This window comes from Ceratotherium simum, chromosome 27 (assembly GCF_057802395.1).
Source record: "Ceratotherium simum simum isolate JZ-2026a chromosome 27, ASM5780239v1, whole genome shotgun sequence".
NCBI lineage: Eukaryota > Metazoa > Chordata > Mammalia > Perissodactyla > Rhinocerotidae > Ceratotherium > Ceratotherium simum.
The window spans coordinates 2766828-2782936 of NC_141926.1; the positions used below are offsets into that span (position 1 = coordinate 2766828).

Sequence of the window (16109 nt, forward strand, 5' to 3'; positions counted from 1 at the left end):
CGCCCTCCCGACATTTTCACTTTAGCCCCAGAGGGAAGGGGATTTCTTTCTCCAACAGGCAACACTGCGCCAGTCAGGTGTCCTCATCCTGCCCTGCTGGCCCTCACCGGCTTGTCCTACAGCCACCGAGCCCTAATGCCTCCAGGGAGAGGGCTCCCTCGCCCGACACGCTGCACCAGGAGGCGGCGAGGGGGCACCCCACCGAGGCCAGCGCTCACCGCACCCCAGGATTAGGGGCACAGGTCACCCCACTCAGGCCAGCGCCCACCGCACCCCGTGATTAGGGGGACAGGTCACCTCACCCAGGCCAGTGCCTACCACACCCCATGATTAGGAAGACAGGTCACCTCACCCAGGCCAGTGCCCACCACACCCCATGATTAGGAGGACAGGTCACCTCACCCAGGCCAGTGCCCACTGCACCCCATGATAGGTGGACAGGTCACCCACCCAGGCCAGCACCCACCACACCCCAGGATAGGGTGACAGGTCACTCCTACCTAGGCCAGCCCCCACGGCACCCCATGATTGGGGGGACAGGTCACTCACCCAGGCCAGCCCCCACTACACTCCATGATTGGGGGGACAGGTCACCCCTCCCCTGACGGGCGTCCACCACATCCTATGATTGGGGCGACACAAAAACGCTCCAGCACTAAACCCTCTTCCCTGACAGCTTGCATCATGCCTGTCTAGGCCTCCCTTGGGCGACGGTGTCTGTACACGGGATCTGCAGGCACCTGAGCCCGGCCGGAGCCCCTTCCCAGGGACCAGGGGCCACTGCAGGAAGGGGACTAGAAACAGGTTTGGAGTGAGAGGCAGGTGACGTTCCAGAACAGGAGGGCGTCCTGGGCTCTAGCCAGTGTAGGGGCCCCAAGGGACCCTGGTGGGGGGACAGTAGCCTAGAAGAGCTGTACACAGCCCTTCTCCATCTCATCAGCCAGTGACCCTGGCCCCACAGTGTCTCCTGGGCCTCAGTGTCCCTGTGGTGCCTTGTAGGGCCAGCTGGTCCCAGCCCCTAATTCCAGCCTTCCAAGACACGCGATAGCACACGTCTCTCTCTCATCACCCGTCTGCCTTTCTCTTTTGTTTCTGCTCTCTCTCCTTAACTCCGAAGAGGTCTGTACTGTGGTTCACTGACTTCCATCCTACAAGCCTGTAACGCCCATCCACTCTGTGCCAGGCCCCCTGCGGGTCTGCTGTGAATCAGCCGGTGAGAAAAGGGGCGGGGAAACCTGGCCCAGCAGGTGATGCCAGAGGAGGGAGGGACCTGTGGAGCCGAAGGGGCTGACCTGAGCCCACCTTGGGAGCAAGCTCTCCAGGCAGGGGGAACAGCTAGTACAAAGGCCCTAGGACAGAGGTGCTTGGACACAGCAGGGTAGCTGAGCTGAGAAAGGTGGGGGGTCAAGGTAGGGCGGATGTGGCCTGGTGAGACGGCGCTTTGAGGGTGCGAGCTGGGACAGCAAGAGCCGACTCCCAGCTCCTCTGACACGGGCAGGTCTCCCCTTAGGGCCGTGGCCCGGCCAGCACTCCCTCTTGCTGCCCAGCTGACCTGGGCAATTCCACTTTCACACGGGGTTTCCCCGGGAGCTGTCTCTGTGGCAAGGAGCCTGACCAGGAAAATCCCAGACCACAGTTGATGAGGGAAAGTTGGCCCCAGGCCCAGCCAGGCCATAAAGCCCTGCAGGAGCTGCTGAGACCCCGGGGGGTCCGGCTCCAGCTCCTCCCAGGGCACGGGGGCCCCCTAACACCCCACTGGGACCACAGGGCCCAATCACTCCTCCAACGCGGACTGGCCACCTCTGCCTCACGCTCACCTCCCAGCCTCTGCGCTGCCCAGCCCTCTGCTATGCAGTGACACTCAGGGACATGGGTGTGGCCCACGTTCCATGGGGCCTGCAGGGGTGGAGGAGGAGAAGTCTGGAGGGAAGGAAGCCACGGTGGCCTGTCAGAGCCCGGCTGGGGGCCAGAGAGGGGGACACTGTGGAGGCGTCCCAGGGTGGCCAAGGGGCCCAGCGGGAGAGGGCCGAACCCCGACTTTATTTAGAATTGACAGATTGGCGACAGTAAGAAGCAGGACTTCTAGTTCATTCCACGATGGCTTTCAAATTCTCTATGGTGCTTTTGTGCCAGGAGGTCCTGCCCCACCCGATGCACCCCTGAGGTCCAAGTGAGTGGACAGTGGCTGCCCTGTGCCCATGATGACGTTCGGGAGGTGTGGGGAGGTGGGGAGCAGGGCGGTGGACAGAGCAGGGCCTGAGAGCCCCCCAGAGCTCCAACAGAGGGGGGCAGGGAAGGTCACGCCAGACGCAGACGGCTATGTGTTCTTGCATCCTGGCGCTGGCCGGAGGATTCCAGAGAGCACACAGTGGCCATGGAGGCTGTGGTTGGGACATAGGGCGCAGGAACGCAGGATCCAGAGCATACTGTCACATTCTTGTCACTGTGAAACGGGCCTGCCCTGGGATGGGGGTCACAGTCGTGAAGGGCACGTGAAGTCTGAGGAGGAGAAGGGGAGGAGGGGGCACCTGGGGCCTGCGGGGCACAGAGAGGGCGTGGGGCACAGATCCCCAAGGGGGCATAGAGGAGGGGAGGGGCCAGCGAGGGCCAGTGAGCTCGGGGGCAGAGAGCAGGGCGCCCAGGCTCGGGGAGAGAAAGCCTGGGCCCCACTGTCACCCCTGTAGAGGCTGTCATCAGTGGGGGCTTAGTTAACACCCCCACAGGCTGTCCCGTTGGCCGGTCCACTGACGCCCAGCCTGTCCCCATCTCCGTGGAAAGTGTGTCCCTCTGAGCTCCTCGCTGGCCGGCCTGCCTGCTGGACGATGCCCAACCTCCCGTGTGCCTCCTCCTTCCAGGTGGAGCCTTCCTGGCTCCTTCATCTTCCCACTATGGCAGACTGACACCCTCTCCTGCTCTGGTCCCTCCTTTGGACCAGGGTCCCCCTCAAAATGTAGGACCCACATGGAACACACCTGGGTTCTCCCGAAGTGACCCCACTAACCAGAGTCCCCTCAATGATGGGCACTCACTCAATATCCTCTCCTCCTGGGCCCTGGGACACTCAGGCTCCTCTCTGACCACCAGCCCTGGTGCCTCCAGGGTCTGCGCCCCACGCTGCTCGGGGCTGAGCCTCCTCCCCTACACAGCTGCCAGCTCTCTGTCTGTTGCTTCTTCCAGGGAAGACTCCAAAAATGGTGTCCCAGCCCGTGGATGGGCTGTGCCTCTCCAAACGCCCCTATGTCAGCCCAGATGTACCTTGGTGAGGACCAAACTCCCAGCATCCCTGGATCGTCATCAGCACCCTGAGCCCCTGACCCCCGCCGTTGGTCTCAGCCCTGCTGACTACCCCTGCCCGCTCTGCCCACCCCAAACCTTGGCCTCAGCCCCGCTGACTACCCCTGCCTGCTCTGCCCACCCCACACCTTGGTCTCCCTCCACGGGCGGCCAGGTGACCCTCTAGATGCCGTTTCACCATGCCCCTCCCTGTTCTGACTCCTGGGGCTCCCCAGAGCCACCAGGTAGAGCTCAAGCCCCCTGTTCAAGCCCCTGTGCTCCTGCCCCCAACACAGACTCCTGGCCCCTGGGACGGCCCCCAGGACTGCTCTCCTCCCTGTCGTCAGGCCGGTGCCAGCTCAGGTCCCGTTTGTCTCCCTCCCTCCTGCCTGGGTCCTCACTTCCATCTGCACCGGCAGGCGCGCCCCTGGCATGGGGTGGTGTCCTCTTGTGGGCAGTGGTGGTTGACACCTGCCACGTTTGGATGTGGGCAAACCCTGTGCCGTCCCCCAGAGGCCACTTCCTGACAGCATGGCTGCACCCTCATGTGCCAGAGTCCACGGCGCAACGCCTCCCGTGCCCCTCGCCTGGGTCACTCTCCTGACCAGCCCTGACCCTGAAGCGCCTCAGAAGTAGCTTCCTGATTCTCATTTCACAGGTGGGGAAGTTGAGGCCCAGAGAGGTGGGCAGCTTGCCCCAGGCCACACAGTGCGGAGGATGAAGCTTGTTCAGAGCAAAGTGGCCCTGCTCGGCCCCCCACGCCAGCCCCACTTCCATCCTGCAGGGCCTGACCACCTAACCAGTGGGACTGCCCCCCAGGGAAGCATGTAGCTTGGGAGCAGAAAGCCCAAGCCACTGGCTGGTCCCTGCTAACACCAAACCAGAAGGTCGGGTTCCCCAGACGTGGGCAGCTGGGGGACCAGGGCGCACTGCTGTGAGACGCCAGAACGACGGGGGCAGGAGAGCAGGACACGAGGAGCCCAGGGCGCTGTCCGGGCCTGATGCCCCACAGGCTGGCCCTGCAGGGTCCCGAGGCGGCCACTAGAACACGCCATGCGGGCGGGGGCCAGGCTGCAGGCACTGGAACAGCCCATTGGTTCAGGGAGCCAGGGGAGATGCACTCTAGTGGTGGCGTGGTCACTGGCCCTGAGCGACCGAGCACGGGAGCATCACATGGGAGCACGGAGAAGGCACCAGGAGGGGACACATGCTGGGCCCATGCGGCAGAGCTCCTCTCTAGTCTGAGGTGGGGGCTGGGTGCCGTGCAGTACCTTAAAACACTTAAATGTTCAAGATTTGAAAGAAAAAGGCCTATGTGCAAAGCATTACTTTGGCATTTTGAAGAAACGGGTTGAATTTCAAATCTTCTTCATTTGGTAATTCGCCCATGCAGAGAGGAGCAGCTTCTGGACGCAGTGCTGCCTGATCCGCTTCAGCCGGCCTGTGCTGAGCACCAACAACTCAGGAACTCAGAACCTCCCCCGGGCCTGGACTGGTGCCGACAATGGTAAACCACGTCTGTGGGATGGAGCAACTGAGTAACAGAGTGACGTTCTTAGAAACTGAGAGTTTCAGTATAAGAAGAGCCTTCCTGACGTCACAGCTAAAGGGGAAATGTCCGTGTATACGCACTCATTTCTGTATACGCTTACTACCACCTATTCTATATTCTGGGCTGGCCCAACGGGATAGCCCAGAAACAAGGACACCAGTGGCATTTGATCTTGCTGGGGTCTTGGTTCTGAAATCCCATCCTCTACCCGGAGGCACCGGGAGAAAGGGCCAATCCCAAACCTGTGATGGGGAGCACGGGATGAGACTGGAAGGAGGAGGTGTGTGGAGCCTGGAACCAGCCAGAATGAAATCCCAGCAGGTGAATTTTAGACAATTTGAGCTTCAAACAGAATAATGGCTGTAATTCATCATAACACTTGGAATGAGTAGAAATCCATGAAGCCAGAGAGAGATTTTTTTAAAAATCTAAAACTAAAACTAAACCAAAAAAGCAAGAGAGATTGGGATGAAGGGGAAACAGAGGGAGACTTCTTCACAGAGAGTCAGCTGGTCCACGAAGAGGTGCTGACGAAGGTCGGGCATCCTCTGCAGCCCCGGTGTGGTCACCGGCTTCTGGGACCGTCAGGGTGGTGGAAGACACCAGGAAGGGTTCCCAGGGACCAGGGTATTCACTGGGGCCGAAGCGGGGCACCCCATGTGACTCAGGACTTGCCAAGGCGGAACCACGCCTGCACAGTGGAGGGTCACAGGCGCCCCTCGCCCAGAAGGCCAAAGTTGGGGGTCCGACGTCAGCTGCCGCCTGCTGATGAGCAAGCACTGGATAGTGCCCACCAAGGATCTGGCCAGAGATGTCTGACCCAGAGCTCAGCGGGCCCCCAGGCCAGGGGTCTCGACTCCAGTGTGGCTGACATCAGGGGCAGGCATCTCTGCGTGCCAGGGGCGCCCGACACGCTGGAGGGTGTCAAACAGCACCCCCCGGAGTGACGGCCACAAACATCTCCGGACGTCGGCAAATATCTCCTGGGGGCAAAGTCAAGGTTAGGAACAGCCACCCTAGACCCTACCTCCAGGTTACAGGGAACCAGGGAGAGGACAGCACAAGTCAAAGACCCCGGGAGGGAGACAGATCCGTAGTGCGGGGCATTCTCCCAGCAAAATGTCATCAAGAAGAGTCTAGATGGAGAGGCTATGTGTGAACCAGCAGGAAGCCTGGCAGCCTCGGGATGAGTGGGGACGTTTGAATGGGCCTAGAGAGCAGACGTGACTCCAGAACGTTCTGAGGACGGTGAAGTGACACTCTCCCCATCCCAGGAGAAGTTTGCTGATGTAGTTAGTGTCCAAATGTCTACAGCTTGCTTCCACAATGGTACATCAACACATAACACATGTCGATTTGAGAGAGGTAAAGAGAGCGTGTGAACTGCTTCCTGGGGAGAGGGTGGGGCGATCCCTCTCCTGTTCTTCAAACTAGAAAATCCTGAACGCTGTTCACAACATACACCCATTAGGATGGGATTACCTAAAAACAAAAACAGAAACAAGTGTGAGCGAGGATGTGGAGACACCAGATCCCTTGTGCAGTTGGTGGGAACGTAAAATGGCACGGCTGCCGTGGAGAACAGTATGGTGGTTCCTCAAAAATTAAAAATAGAATGATCATATGATTCAGCAATTCCACTTTTGAATATATACCCAAAAGAAGTGAAAGCAGGGTCTTGAAGAGATATTTGTACACCCACGTTCGTAGCAGCACTATTCACAAAGCCAAAAGGTGGAAGTAACCCAAGTGTCCATTGACCCATGGATGGATAAGCAAAATGTGGTCTATCCATATAGCAGAATATTACTCAGCCTTAAAAAGGAGTGAAATTCGGACACATGCTACAGCATGGATGAATCTCAAGGACATTATGCTGAGCGAGATAAGCTAGTTACAAAAGGACAGATACTGTATGACTCCTTACACAAGGTCCCTAGAGGAGTCAGATCCATAGAGACAGAAGGTAGATGGTGGCTGCCAGGGTCTGGAGGAGGGGGTGATGGGGAGGTAGTGTTTAATGGGAACAGAGTTTCAGTTTGGGAAGATGAGAAAGTTCTGGAGACGGATGGTGGGGAAGGTTGCACAACAATGTGAATGTACTTAATGCCACTGAACTATACAGCTAAAAATGGTTAAAATGGTAAATTTTATATTATGTATACTTTACCACAACTTTAAAAAAGGGAACATTTGGGGGCCAGCCTGGTGGCATAGCCGTTAAGTTCGTGTGCTCCGCTTCGGCAGCCCAGGGTTCATGGGTTCAGATCCCGGGCGTGGACCTATGCACGGCTTAACAAGTCATGCTGTGGCATCGTCTCCCACATAAAGTAGAGGACAATGGGCATGGATGCTAGCCCAGGGCCAATCTTCCTCAGCAAAAACAGGAGGATTGGCAACGGATATTAGCTCAGGGCTAATCTTCCTGACCAAATAAAAAAAAAAAAAAGAGAAAATATTGGTTCAAAAAAAGTTTTCACACCACCATGCTGGGGAAAACTTACAGTGTCTGAACCACAGCTTCTGACATTCAAGCTGACTTCTCTCTTGGACTCCAGGGTCCTTTCTGGAGAGAAATCCCAGCCACAATGCCCTGCCTGAGTGACCACACAAAGCCACCTGTGAAAGGGAGGTGGGGGGTGGGGAGGTCGGGTAAAAGGGGAACTGATGCCCTGGTTGCTCCTGTCCCTGGGCCACCCCTGGGGGGGGGGGGCGACAGACGGACTTCCGCTCTGCTCTCCTGAGGCTGAGAGCTGCCGGCTCAGTCATCCCGAAATTCGGGCCCCACCGCCCACCAGCGTCCCAGCACTTCCTGAATGTCTTCTGAGACTGTGGCCTCACACTGTCAGCTCTGAGAGGGACTGACCCTGTGGTCTCGGATGTGCAGAGCCAGCCGCCCCCGGTTCCGGGGTGTTCTGGGGTTTTCTTTCCACTTCTCTCCAGGGGCAGCTTCCTTGTCCACCCTGTGGCCTGGTTTGCTGCAGCCTGTCTGGACACCACCGTGGCGCTGACTTCGTGTTGGAATGTGGAAGTTCTGGAACTCTACATTCAAAGGCACCCTGGTGGATGGGCCACGGGTCAGGGGTCAGGAAGGGAGTGCTGCCTTTCAGATAACTCCTTTTATGAGCGTGGCTCCCTGCGTGATCTGGACCAGGGAGGGTTTCTGGGCGCAAGTTCAGGCAGCAATAAAGGTCTTTGGCGACAGAGGACAGCGTGCCGTCCAAGTTCAACAGCCCGGGGACAAACGGGAGGTCTTGTGCTGACGTCAGCAGTGAGGATCCATCGGGACCGTGGGAGCTCCTTCACCCTTGGGAAGGCAGAGGATGGGGCGGGGCCTGGACTATGGTCTGCCTGTCCCCACACTCACTGGGCAGTTATCGCCACAGCAAACCCTGCTGAGAGCCGTCAGGTCTCCCCTCTGCCCGCCTGACCCGCGAAGCTGCCCGGAAAGGAAACATGAGGGAGCCGCGCTATCCCGCTTGTTGCCTGTGGCATCCACCTCCTTTGTCCCACCCGAGTCTCTCGCTTCAGGTCAGGCCTTTCTGTGACCACGGCTGTGCTCCTGCTCAGAGTCAAGTCCCTTTGGCTGGTTCTAGAATGTACTAGAACGGCCCCTCCTTTCTGGTGAAGACACGTTGCTCCTCCAGGGACACTGTACCTGAAGGCTGGCCCTTGAGGTGCAGGGGGGCACCCGCCATCCTCCGCATCGGGACGGGGACTGCTCTGGGAGGGGATCCCAGCCTGGCCGAGTCACTCCCATCTCTGCCTTCAACGTCACAAGCTCTCTTCTCTCCCCACGTGTTTCTTAAAAGGACACTTGTCACTGGATGGAGGGCAGACTCTGGTAATCTAGGACGAGTTCATCTCAAGATCCTTAACTTAATCACGTCTGCAAAAACCTACTTCCAAAAGGGCTACATTCCGCGGTTCCGGGTGGATGTATCTCGTGGGGGCCACGGTTCAGCCCACCACAGGATCTGAGCCGAGTATATTCCTTCCACAGAAAAGCAGGCGTGTCCGGGCCACACCCACTGCATGGCACAAACACCAGCTGGTCCCATGCAGGCTGTGCTCTGCAGACCCAGCATCCCTGGGGACGTGGGGGTCTCGATGGCCTCCCAGACAACACCACACAGCCGAGGGTACTTCAGTCGGCTGTTTAGGATGCCAACCCCATTAGTTCAGTTCTCAGGACAGCTCCCCAGGGTGGGTCTCCAGCGACAGTATTTGCACAGGATGCAGGCGAGGAGGGTCAGTGGGGTCCCCGGGTCAGTGGGGTCCCCAGGTCAGTGGGGTCTGTGACCCTGTGAGGCGTGGCGTCCTCTGGGAGGTTTGCGCCGGGCCTGTGACCTTCTCCGTAAAGATGCCTGCTCAGCTCCGTTTAACCTGGTGTTTTCTCGTGCACGTGCTATCATCTGCACAGGGAGGGCCACGTGTCCGGGATGTGCTCCTGGACACCAGACCTACGCCCCAAAGGAGGCGGGGCTTCAGTCGGCCTTTCTGGGCTGACTCAGCGTCCCACAGACCCTGCAGCCACAGGACAGCACGGACGGCCCCCAAGGGCCCCAGACCCAGCCAGGCTCTCCCTCCATCCTCCCCCCAGCCCTGGGGCACCAGGAAGCCCTCGGGTGTGAGATGAGGGACAGGACTAGGGACAGCAGCCAAACCAGCTCACAGCTCCTCAGAACCAGTGCCAGCTGCTGTGCTGGGGACAGATGCTTAACAAAGCATCTTTCTCCCTTAAGAAAGAACTCAGGGAGCACCTCAGACCACAGGGCTGGAGCCCATGCATAATCGATACCCTAGACTTTCCTGGCCCGGTCTGGAGGGAGCCTGCACAAGAAAAAGCATTCGGACACTTGTTAAAACGGTTAAGGAAGACTTTATCCAGGACCTCCGTGATCGGGGAGAGAGGTGGGCTCAGCTCCACATACAGCAGGGACAGTGGGGTTTACAGCCAAGGAGTGGGGGGCGGTGGAGAAGCACTAAGAGGAGATGTCACAAGGAGGGGGTTCTGGCTCCCCCGGAATAACAGGATTCTCGCTGAGGGCAGGCAAGGGGATCAGACCCCTCGGGGGACACAGGGGATGCGCAGTTTGATCAGCTCTCGAAGGTGATAATTCTCTCCCACTGGTCTCAGCAGGATTCTTTACTACAACTAGACTCAGCAGGAACGGACCCGGGAGCCCCGGAGGAGGGAGGCTCAGTCGGTGGAGGGTGCAGAGGAGCCCGGCTGGAGTTTGGTCAAGTAGAAGGCCTTTGTCCAGCCCCAGTCACTTGGTCGCGATGTAAAGAGGAAGGACCTGCTTAAAAGGATGAATGCAGTGGGCAGAGCTGAGGCTGGAATACGGAGGTGGTGGGGTGTGTGCAGGGCAGGGGCCTCCCATGGAGTAGGACCTGGGGGTCAGGGGGCAGCCCAGCCTTCCCTCCGTTGTTGGGCACCACGGTTTGCCAAAGCTTCCAAGAGAGAAAGCCTCACGGGAGGAGGTGACACTGAGGGCCAGAGCCTGGGGCAGCCAGCTGGACCCCCAGAGAGGCCACAGGGAGCCCCAAAGCATGGAGCACCTCGAAAAATCTGGGAACTATGAATGTTCTGACCTGCCTGAAGTCAGCGGTGAGGGCGGGGCCGTGACAGGCAGTGACAGTGGATTAGAGGGTCCGGAGGTGGCCCTTGCCTGCCTGTGGGCCACCTGACCGCTGGTCCTGACCCAGCCCCTCCTGCGCTTGGCCCCGAGAGCTGAGCCCACCAGCTTCCTAGAAGCACCTGCCTTCACTTACTGGTCCGCTGCCTGTCAAGAGATCATCGAGTGAAGTGTGCCCAGAACCCGGCTGTCACAAAGAAAGGGGACCCTCCACCTAAGAGGAGCCGACCCCCTGTGGTGCCACCCTCCCGGGCCATGGGAGTGGAGAGGAAACATGCATGGGAACTCCCACTGTGAGCCACGGCCACAGCAGAGCAGCCTGGGAGCGGGGTTTCCTGGGAGAAGGGCGTGTTTCCGCAGAAGCCCCCAGGGAAGGCCCTCGGGACCCTCCTGCCAGTCCTGGCAGTGCCCAGCCCCAGGCCCCTCAGCGGGAGGGCCGGTCCTGGCCCCTTCACGTTGGAAACAACACAAAAGAATGGCTGGCCCTGTGGGAATCTTCCTACACTGCAGCTTGGCTGTAAAATGTTCTTAACTTTGATTCTGTAACCCCATTTCTGAGAAAATACCCAGAGGAAAAAGTCTCAGAGGCCAAAATGTTCTTCCCAACACTATTTTAATCAGAAAATACTGCCAACGACCCCAGTGCCCATTAAAATCATGGGGTGGGAGGGAGTTTTATGTAAATGCTCCTTGAGAAAATACCACATAGCCATTTGGGATTACGAGTCCAGGCAGGGATTTAAACACGCTCGAGTGCACACAGTTATTAGAAATGTGTAAGCCATTCACATGTGCGTGGAAATACTGCAAACACTGGGCGGGGCTGCATTAGGCTGGCAAGATGAGAGATGATACTCATGTTTTCTTTTCTCAAGTTTGAGCAGTTCGGTTGTGCCACTTCTACAGTTATGACACAAGAGCAGTAAAAGCGTGGGCAGCTCAGCTCGCAGAGGCCCCTGGACACCACTTCCACGTTGGCGTCAGGATCGGGTTCTTCCCTGTGGGACCAGGAGAACACCGTGGGGTGATCAAGGGCTTTTCTACGCAGAAGGACTGTCTCCATGATCATCGGGGCAGTGGGCAGCAGCCCCCACCCCCAGGCAGGCACCCACCTCACACCCACTCTCGCAGCCTGCAGACCCCCGTGACCCAGCTCAGCCTACCGGGAGGCCCCAGCGGGGAGCTGCGCAGCCCCATACAGAAGTGGGGCGTTGGGCCGAGCCCCTCGTCAGGACAGCAGACATGAGTCCTGATGTCCTTGGACCTGGCCTGCGAGGGGGATGCCCAGAGCCAGGCTGGGGGCCGGCACAAATCTCTCCACAGACACCCACATGGACACTTCTCCGGGGCTCCACATGGTCCTGGTGCCTGCCTCGGTTTCCTGTTGTCTGCCTTTGCTGGGACTGCTGGGGAAGAGGGCGGAGAGTCCACTGAATCCAATGCTAATCTCATCAGGAAATACCTCACAGACACACCCAGAATAAGGTTTAATCTGGGTGCTCATGGCGCAGTTGACACATAAAAATTAACCATCACAGACAGGGTGCTAGCCCGTGGGGACAGAGGAGCCTGGGGGATGGGGTGCCGGCCCGCTGGAATGAAGGGCCGGGTGGGGGGGCCTGGCAGCGCTCCGGGCCCAGCCTGGGACCCGCAGGGGTGGCAGCAGTGTCTCCTGAACTGACTCATTTGATAAAGGACTGACCTTCTCAGCCATGTAGCGCCTTCAGTAAAAGCTGGTCCCTGGCTGGAAATCCCCCTCAAAATCCCCTACAGGGCTCCGGAGACCCACTTCCTCTGCCGTCATGTCACCTGCCCGAGCTCCAGACCCCAGTGCCGGCCCTGCCCTGCAGGAGCCGCCAGGAAGGCGCCCTGGGACAGCTCAGGCCCAGGGCTGCAGGAGGGGCCGTGCTCTCCCAGACCCCTCCAGCCCTTTCGTCCTCTCGTGCCCCCACCACACCGCGGGAGCCTCTGGGCTCTGGGGCGCCAGCAGCCAGCACTGTGGTTCCCAGGAGGCATCTGGGAACCTGTGTCCCAGAACTGAGGGACAGACGGGATGGGGGTGAGGAAGCCCACCCAGTTCACCCTGCAGGGAATCCTGAGGCCAACTCACCCTCCAGAACCTGGGGTCCTGATCACCTGACACCTGCCTGCTTGCCTCCCCCGCCCTCTCTCCTGTCTCCCCCACCTGCGTGTCCCTCCTCCATAAATCACTGGACCCCCTCTCAGGAGGCTTCCAGAGAACCAGCCAGGACAGCCAGCTGGGAGCTCAGGCTCAGAAGAAGGCAGTGCTGTGGGCACAGTGGGGTCACGTCCCAGCCCTGGTGGGACGGCCTCGAGAGGACAGTCTGGGTGGCTCTGGGAAGTGCACGGTCATCAGCAGCACTTCTGGTCACCAGCATGTCCAGGACTCTCCTAAGCGCGCCGGGGACTGACCGATGAGGAAATAGGCAGCACGCACTGCAGGCACTGGCTGCAGTCCCACAGCGGGCGGGCAGGGAGGCATCTGAGACCCGGGCCACCTTTCTTTAATTCTGGCTCTGAGGACCAGCTCAGGAAGGTCTCCAGGGTCCAGAACCCACAACCACGCAGAGTGTACGAGTCTCAGAGGCAGGCAGGGGCCTACCGGGCGGGTGCGGCAGCGTGTGGGGTGACAAAAGGTCTGGAACTGGACTCTGCTGGTGGCCGCAGGGCATTGTCACTGTCCTCACTGCCACTGAGCTGTACACATTAAAACGGTTAAATGGTAACTCTGTGTTATGTGTATTTCACCACAATTAAAAGGAAAACAACAATCCATGTTCCCCTGAAAATCCCTAGACGTGGGCAGAGCCAGAGCCTGCGTGGCCATGCAGCCTGCTACGCGAGCTTGGGGCGAGGGCCCGCGAGGCTGCCACAGAGGGGCACTCAGAACTCCACCAGAACAAGCTCTGCTCTGTCAGACGGGGGCCACTGAACCCAAGATGGTTAATATTCGCCTTCAGCCTTGATACTGACTTCAAAACTAAAAAAGATGGTTTTATGGGCTGAATTGTTTCCCCTCCCCCCAAAAAATCCAGAAGTTGACACCCTGACCCCCAGCACCTCAGAATGTGGCTCTATTTGCAGATGGGGGTCTTTAAAGAGGTGATGAAGGGAAAATGAAGTCATTGAGGTGGGCTGTAACCCAATCTGACTGGTGTCCTTACGAGAAGAGATGAGGACACAGATGTACACAGAGGGACGACCGTGAGGACACAGGGAGGAGATGGCGTGTCCAAGCCAAGGAGGGAGGCCTCAGAGGAGCCAGCCCTCCCACACCCGGATCTCGGACAACCAGCCTCCCGACTGGGAGAGAATGCGTGTCTGTAGTGCAAGCCGCCCTGTCTGTGGTAATCGTCACGGCCGCCCAAGGACACCAATACTGATGGGTTCCTCGTCTCCCAAACTGTGCTGTAATCCGAGTAAGCTAATGGTGTCTTCCCCGAGCTGGGAAGGAGTCCCCTCGGGCTGAGAGTACAAGCGTCTCCGCAGAGCCCAGGGCAGGTGCCCGGACGCAGCCATGTGCACAGAGCTGAGGTGCGCACGGAGACTTCCGGCGACACGACTCACAGGACTTCCTGTTTGGGGCCAGATCAGAAGCACCCTGAGACGTTGACGAGAAGTGTCTCAGTACGTCCGCTATCTGACCTCAGCCCACACCAGGAAGTGCAGGGAGGCAAGAAAATGAGACAGGAAATATTAACGAGGACATTTAACAAAGCGATAGGTTATATTATCGGAAGAGAATTCCATAAGTTTTTTCCGAGTCCCCCACTGCAACCCTGCGCTCTCCATCCCCAGCAGGAACCCCCTTTCCTCCTGGAGCCGAGAACGAAGGCCGCGCTCAGGGTGCACAAGGTCCGAGGGGTGCTGGCGTGTATAACAGGAAAGCGAGGGGTGCTGTGGGTGCGAGCGGCAGTCTCCGCGTGGGGAACCCATCGGTGGTGATTACAGAGCCCGTGCGCGCACTGTGTACTGTGGGTGCTCACGGCCCCACGTTCTCGGTGGCAAAGGCATGAGCTAGTCTCATGCCATCGAGGGGCCTCCAGGAGACTCTAAACAAGACACAATCCAACACAAGGTGAGCGTTCTCCGGGGCCCGTGACGACACGAGGCAGGTGTCCTCCAGAGCGGCCCTGACCACCCGTCCTCCAGCCAGAGTCACAGGTGACCTGAGGCCAGAGCAGCGGGCTGGGCACACAGGCCGCCCAGAGCCAAGACTAGCCACAGCCCCTGACCACAAAGACGCAGAAGGGCCTGGAAGCGACAGGGAGGAGTTGCTGCATAGAGAGCAACTGGGGTCCCCCAACACTTGTGAGCTGTGGGGCCCCAGGAGGAGCAACCCCCACTCTGCACCTCAGGTCTCTTCCTATGAATGGGATCCTAGTGCCTACCACAATGGACTGAACACGTCCCCCCAAAATTCACACGCTGGCATCCTAAGCCCCAGCAGCACCTGTGAATGTGACTTATTTGGAAATAGGGTCTTTGTAGATGTCGTCAAGTTAAAATGAGGTCACTGGGGGGCCCTAGTCCAATCTGACTCACATCCTTATAGAAACGGGAGATCTGGACACAGACACACACAGGGAGCACGCTGTGTGACGGTAAATGCTGAGATCAGGTGACGCATCTACAAGCCAAGGAACCCAAGATGGCCAGCAAACCCCCAGAAGCTGGGGGAGAGCCTGGGACAGAATCCCCCTCAGTCTCAGGAGGAACCAGCCCTGCCCATAACCTGACCTCGGACTTCTGGCTTCCAGACTGAGAGAGGATAAATCTCTGCAGTGGGAAGTCTGGTAACTTGTTACAGCAGCCCCAGGAAGCTGACACACCCACTCACGGGTCTGTAGTGACTAAATGGGAGGAACACAGACAGTGCCTGGTATGTGGGGAACCCTGGGGGCAAATGTGCTGATGTGAGCAACAGGGACGGGGTGCTGGAAGGTTCTGGAAAACCTAAAGGATGGGGGAAGAACATGAGCTGAGCCCCAAGACACATCAATGAACAAAAGAACGGGTGCATCTGCTGGGCCTGAGGGCTGAGAGTGGACACTGCCATCCCACATAAACAACTCCAAAGTCCCCCTAAAAGTCTTCCGGGCTGCTCCTGCTCCAGAGCTGACGCCGGGATGGCTGCTGGCAAATTAGGGACCAACGAGCCAGCGCGCATTTGCAGAGAGCCTCGCGGTTTTTAACCCACTGTCACATGTGACCTCCAGAACCACCCAGGATGGGTGCCAGCTGCCGCCGAGGCCACCGTGTGCAGCGGCCCGTGGACGGGGCATGCAGGCCACCCACCAGCTGCGGGCACGCTGCCCTGGGGTGCCATTGACTCCCGGATCCCTGCTCTCGTCCCCACGCACGCACACCCTGCACTACACCAAACGATCCCATGGCAGATGGACTCCACTCTTATGCTCCCTGGCTTGTCTGCTCAGCTCTCTTCTGGGCAGACGTTGCTCAGAAAACAGATCTGAAATGGAGGTGTCCCCGACCAGCTGCCGGGAAGACAGGGCTCCCCCAGCAGGCGCTGTGCCCATGGAAACTCGGCTGTCTGTCAGGGACGTGGGCCGCACAGGAACTTGGAACAGGAGTGCCCCTCAACAAGTCAGGAGCCTGCT

At 58.7% G+C, this 16109-nt stretch overlaps 1 protein-coding gene across 2 annotated transcripts in view; it reads right to left on the reverse strand.

Annotated features, from left to right (window-relative positions):
* Positions 1-10966: 10966 nt before the first annotated feature.
* The window catches only part of GATD3 (glutamine amidotransferase class 1 domain containing 3), a 28426-nt gene continuing 23283 nt past the window's right edge, over positions 10967-16109 (reverse strand). Inside the window, exons 6-7 of one of the 2 annotated variants that reach the window (XR_015548699.1) lie at positions 11631-11873; positions 10967-11465 (exon numbers count right to left, since the gene is read on the reverse strand). Coding sequence is in view for 1 of the 2 variants with exons in the window: in XM_087418005.1 (XP_087274131.1) it covers positions 11696-11873 (178 nt within the window). In the remaining variant the exon portion in view is untranslated. Of the gene's footprint in view, positions 11466-11589; positions 11874-16109 lie in introns of those variants that run through there. The other variant, XM_087418005.1, reaches the window with a different exon arrangement.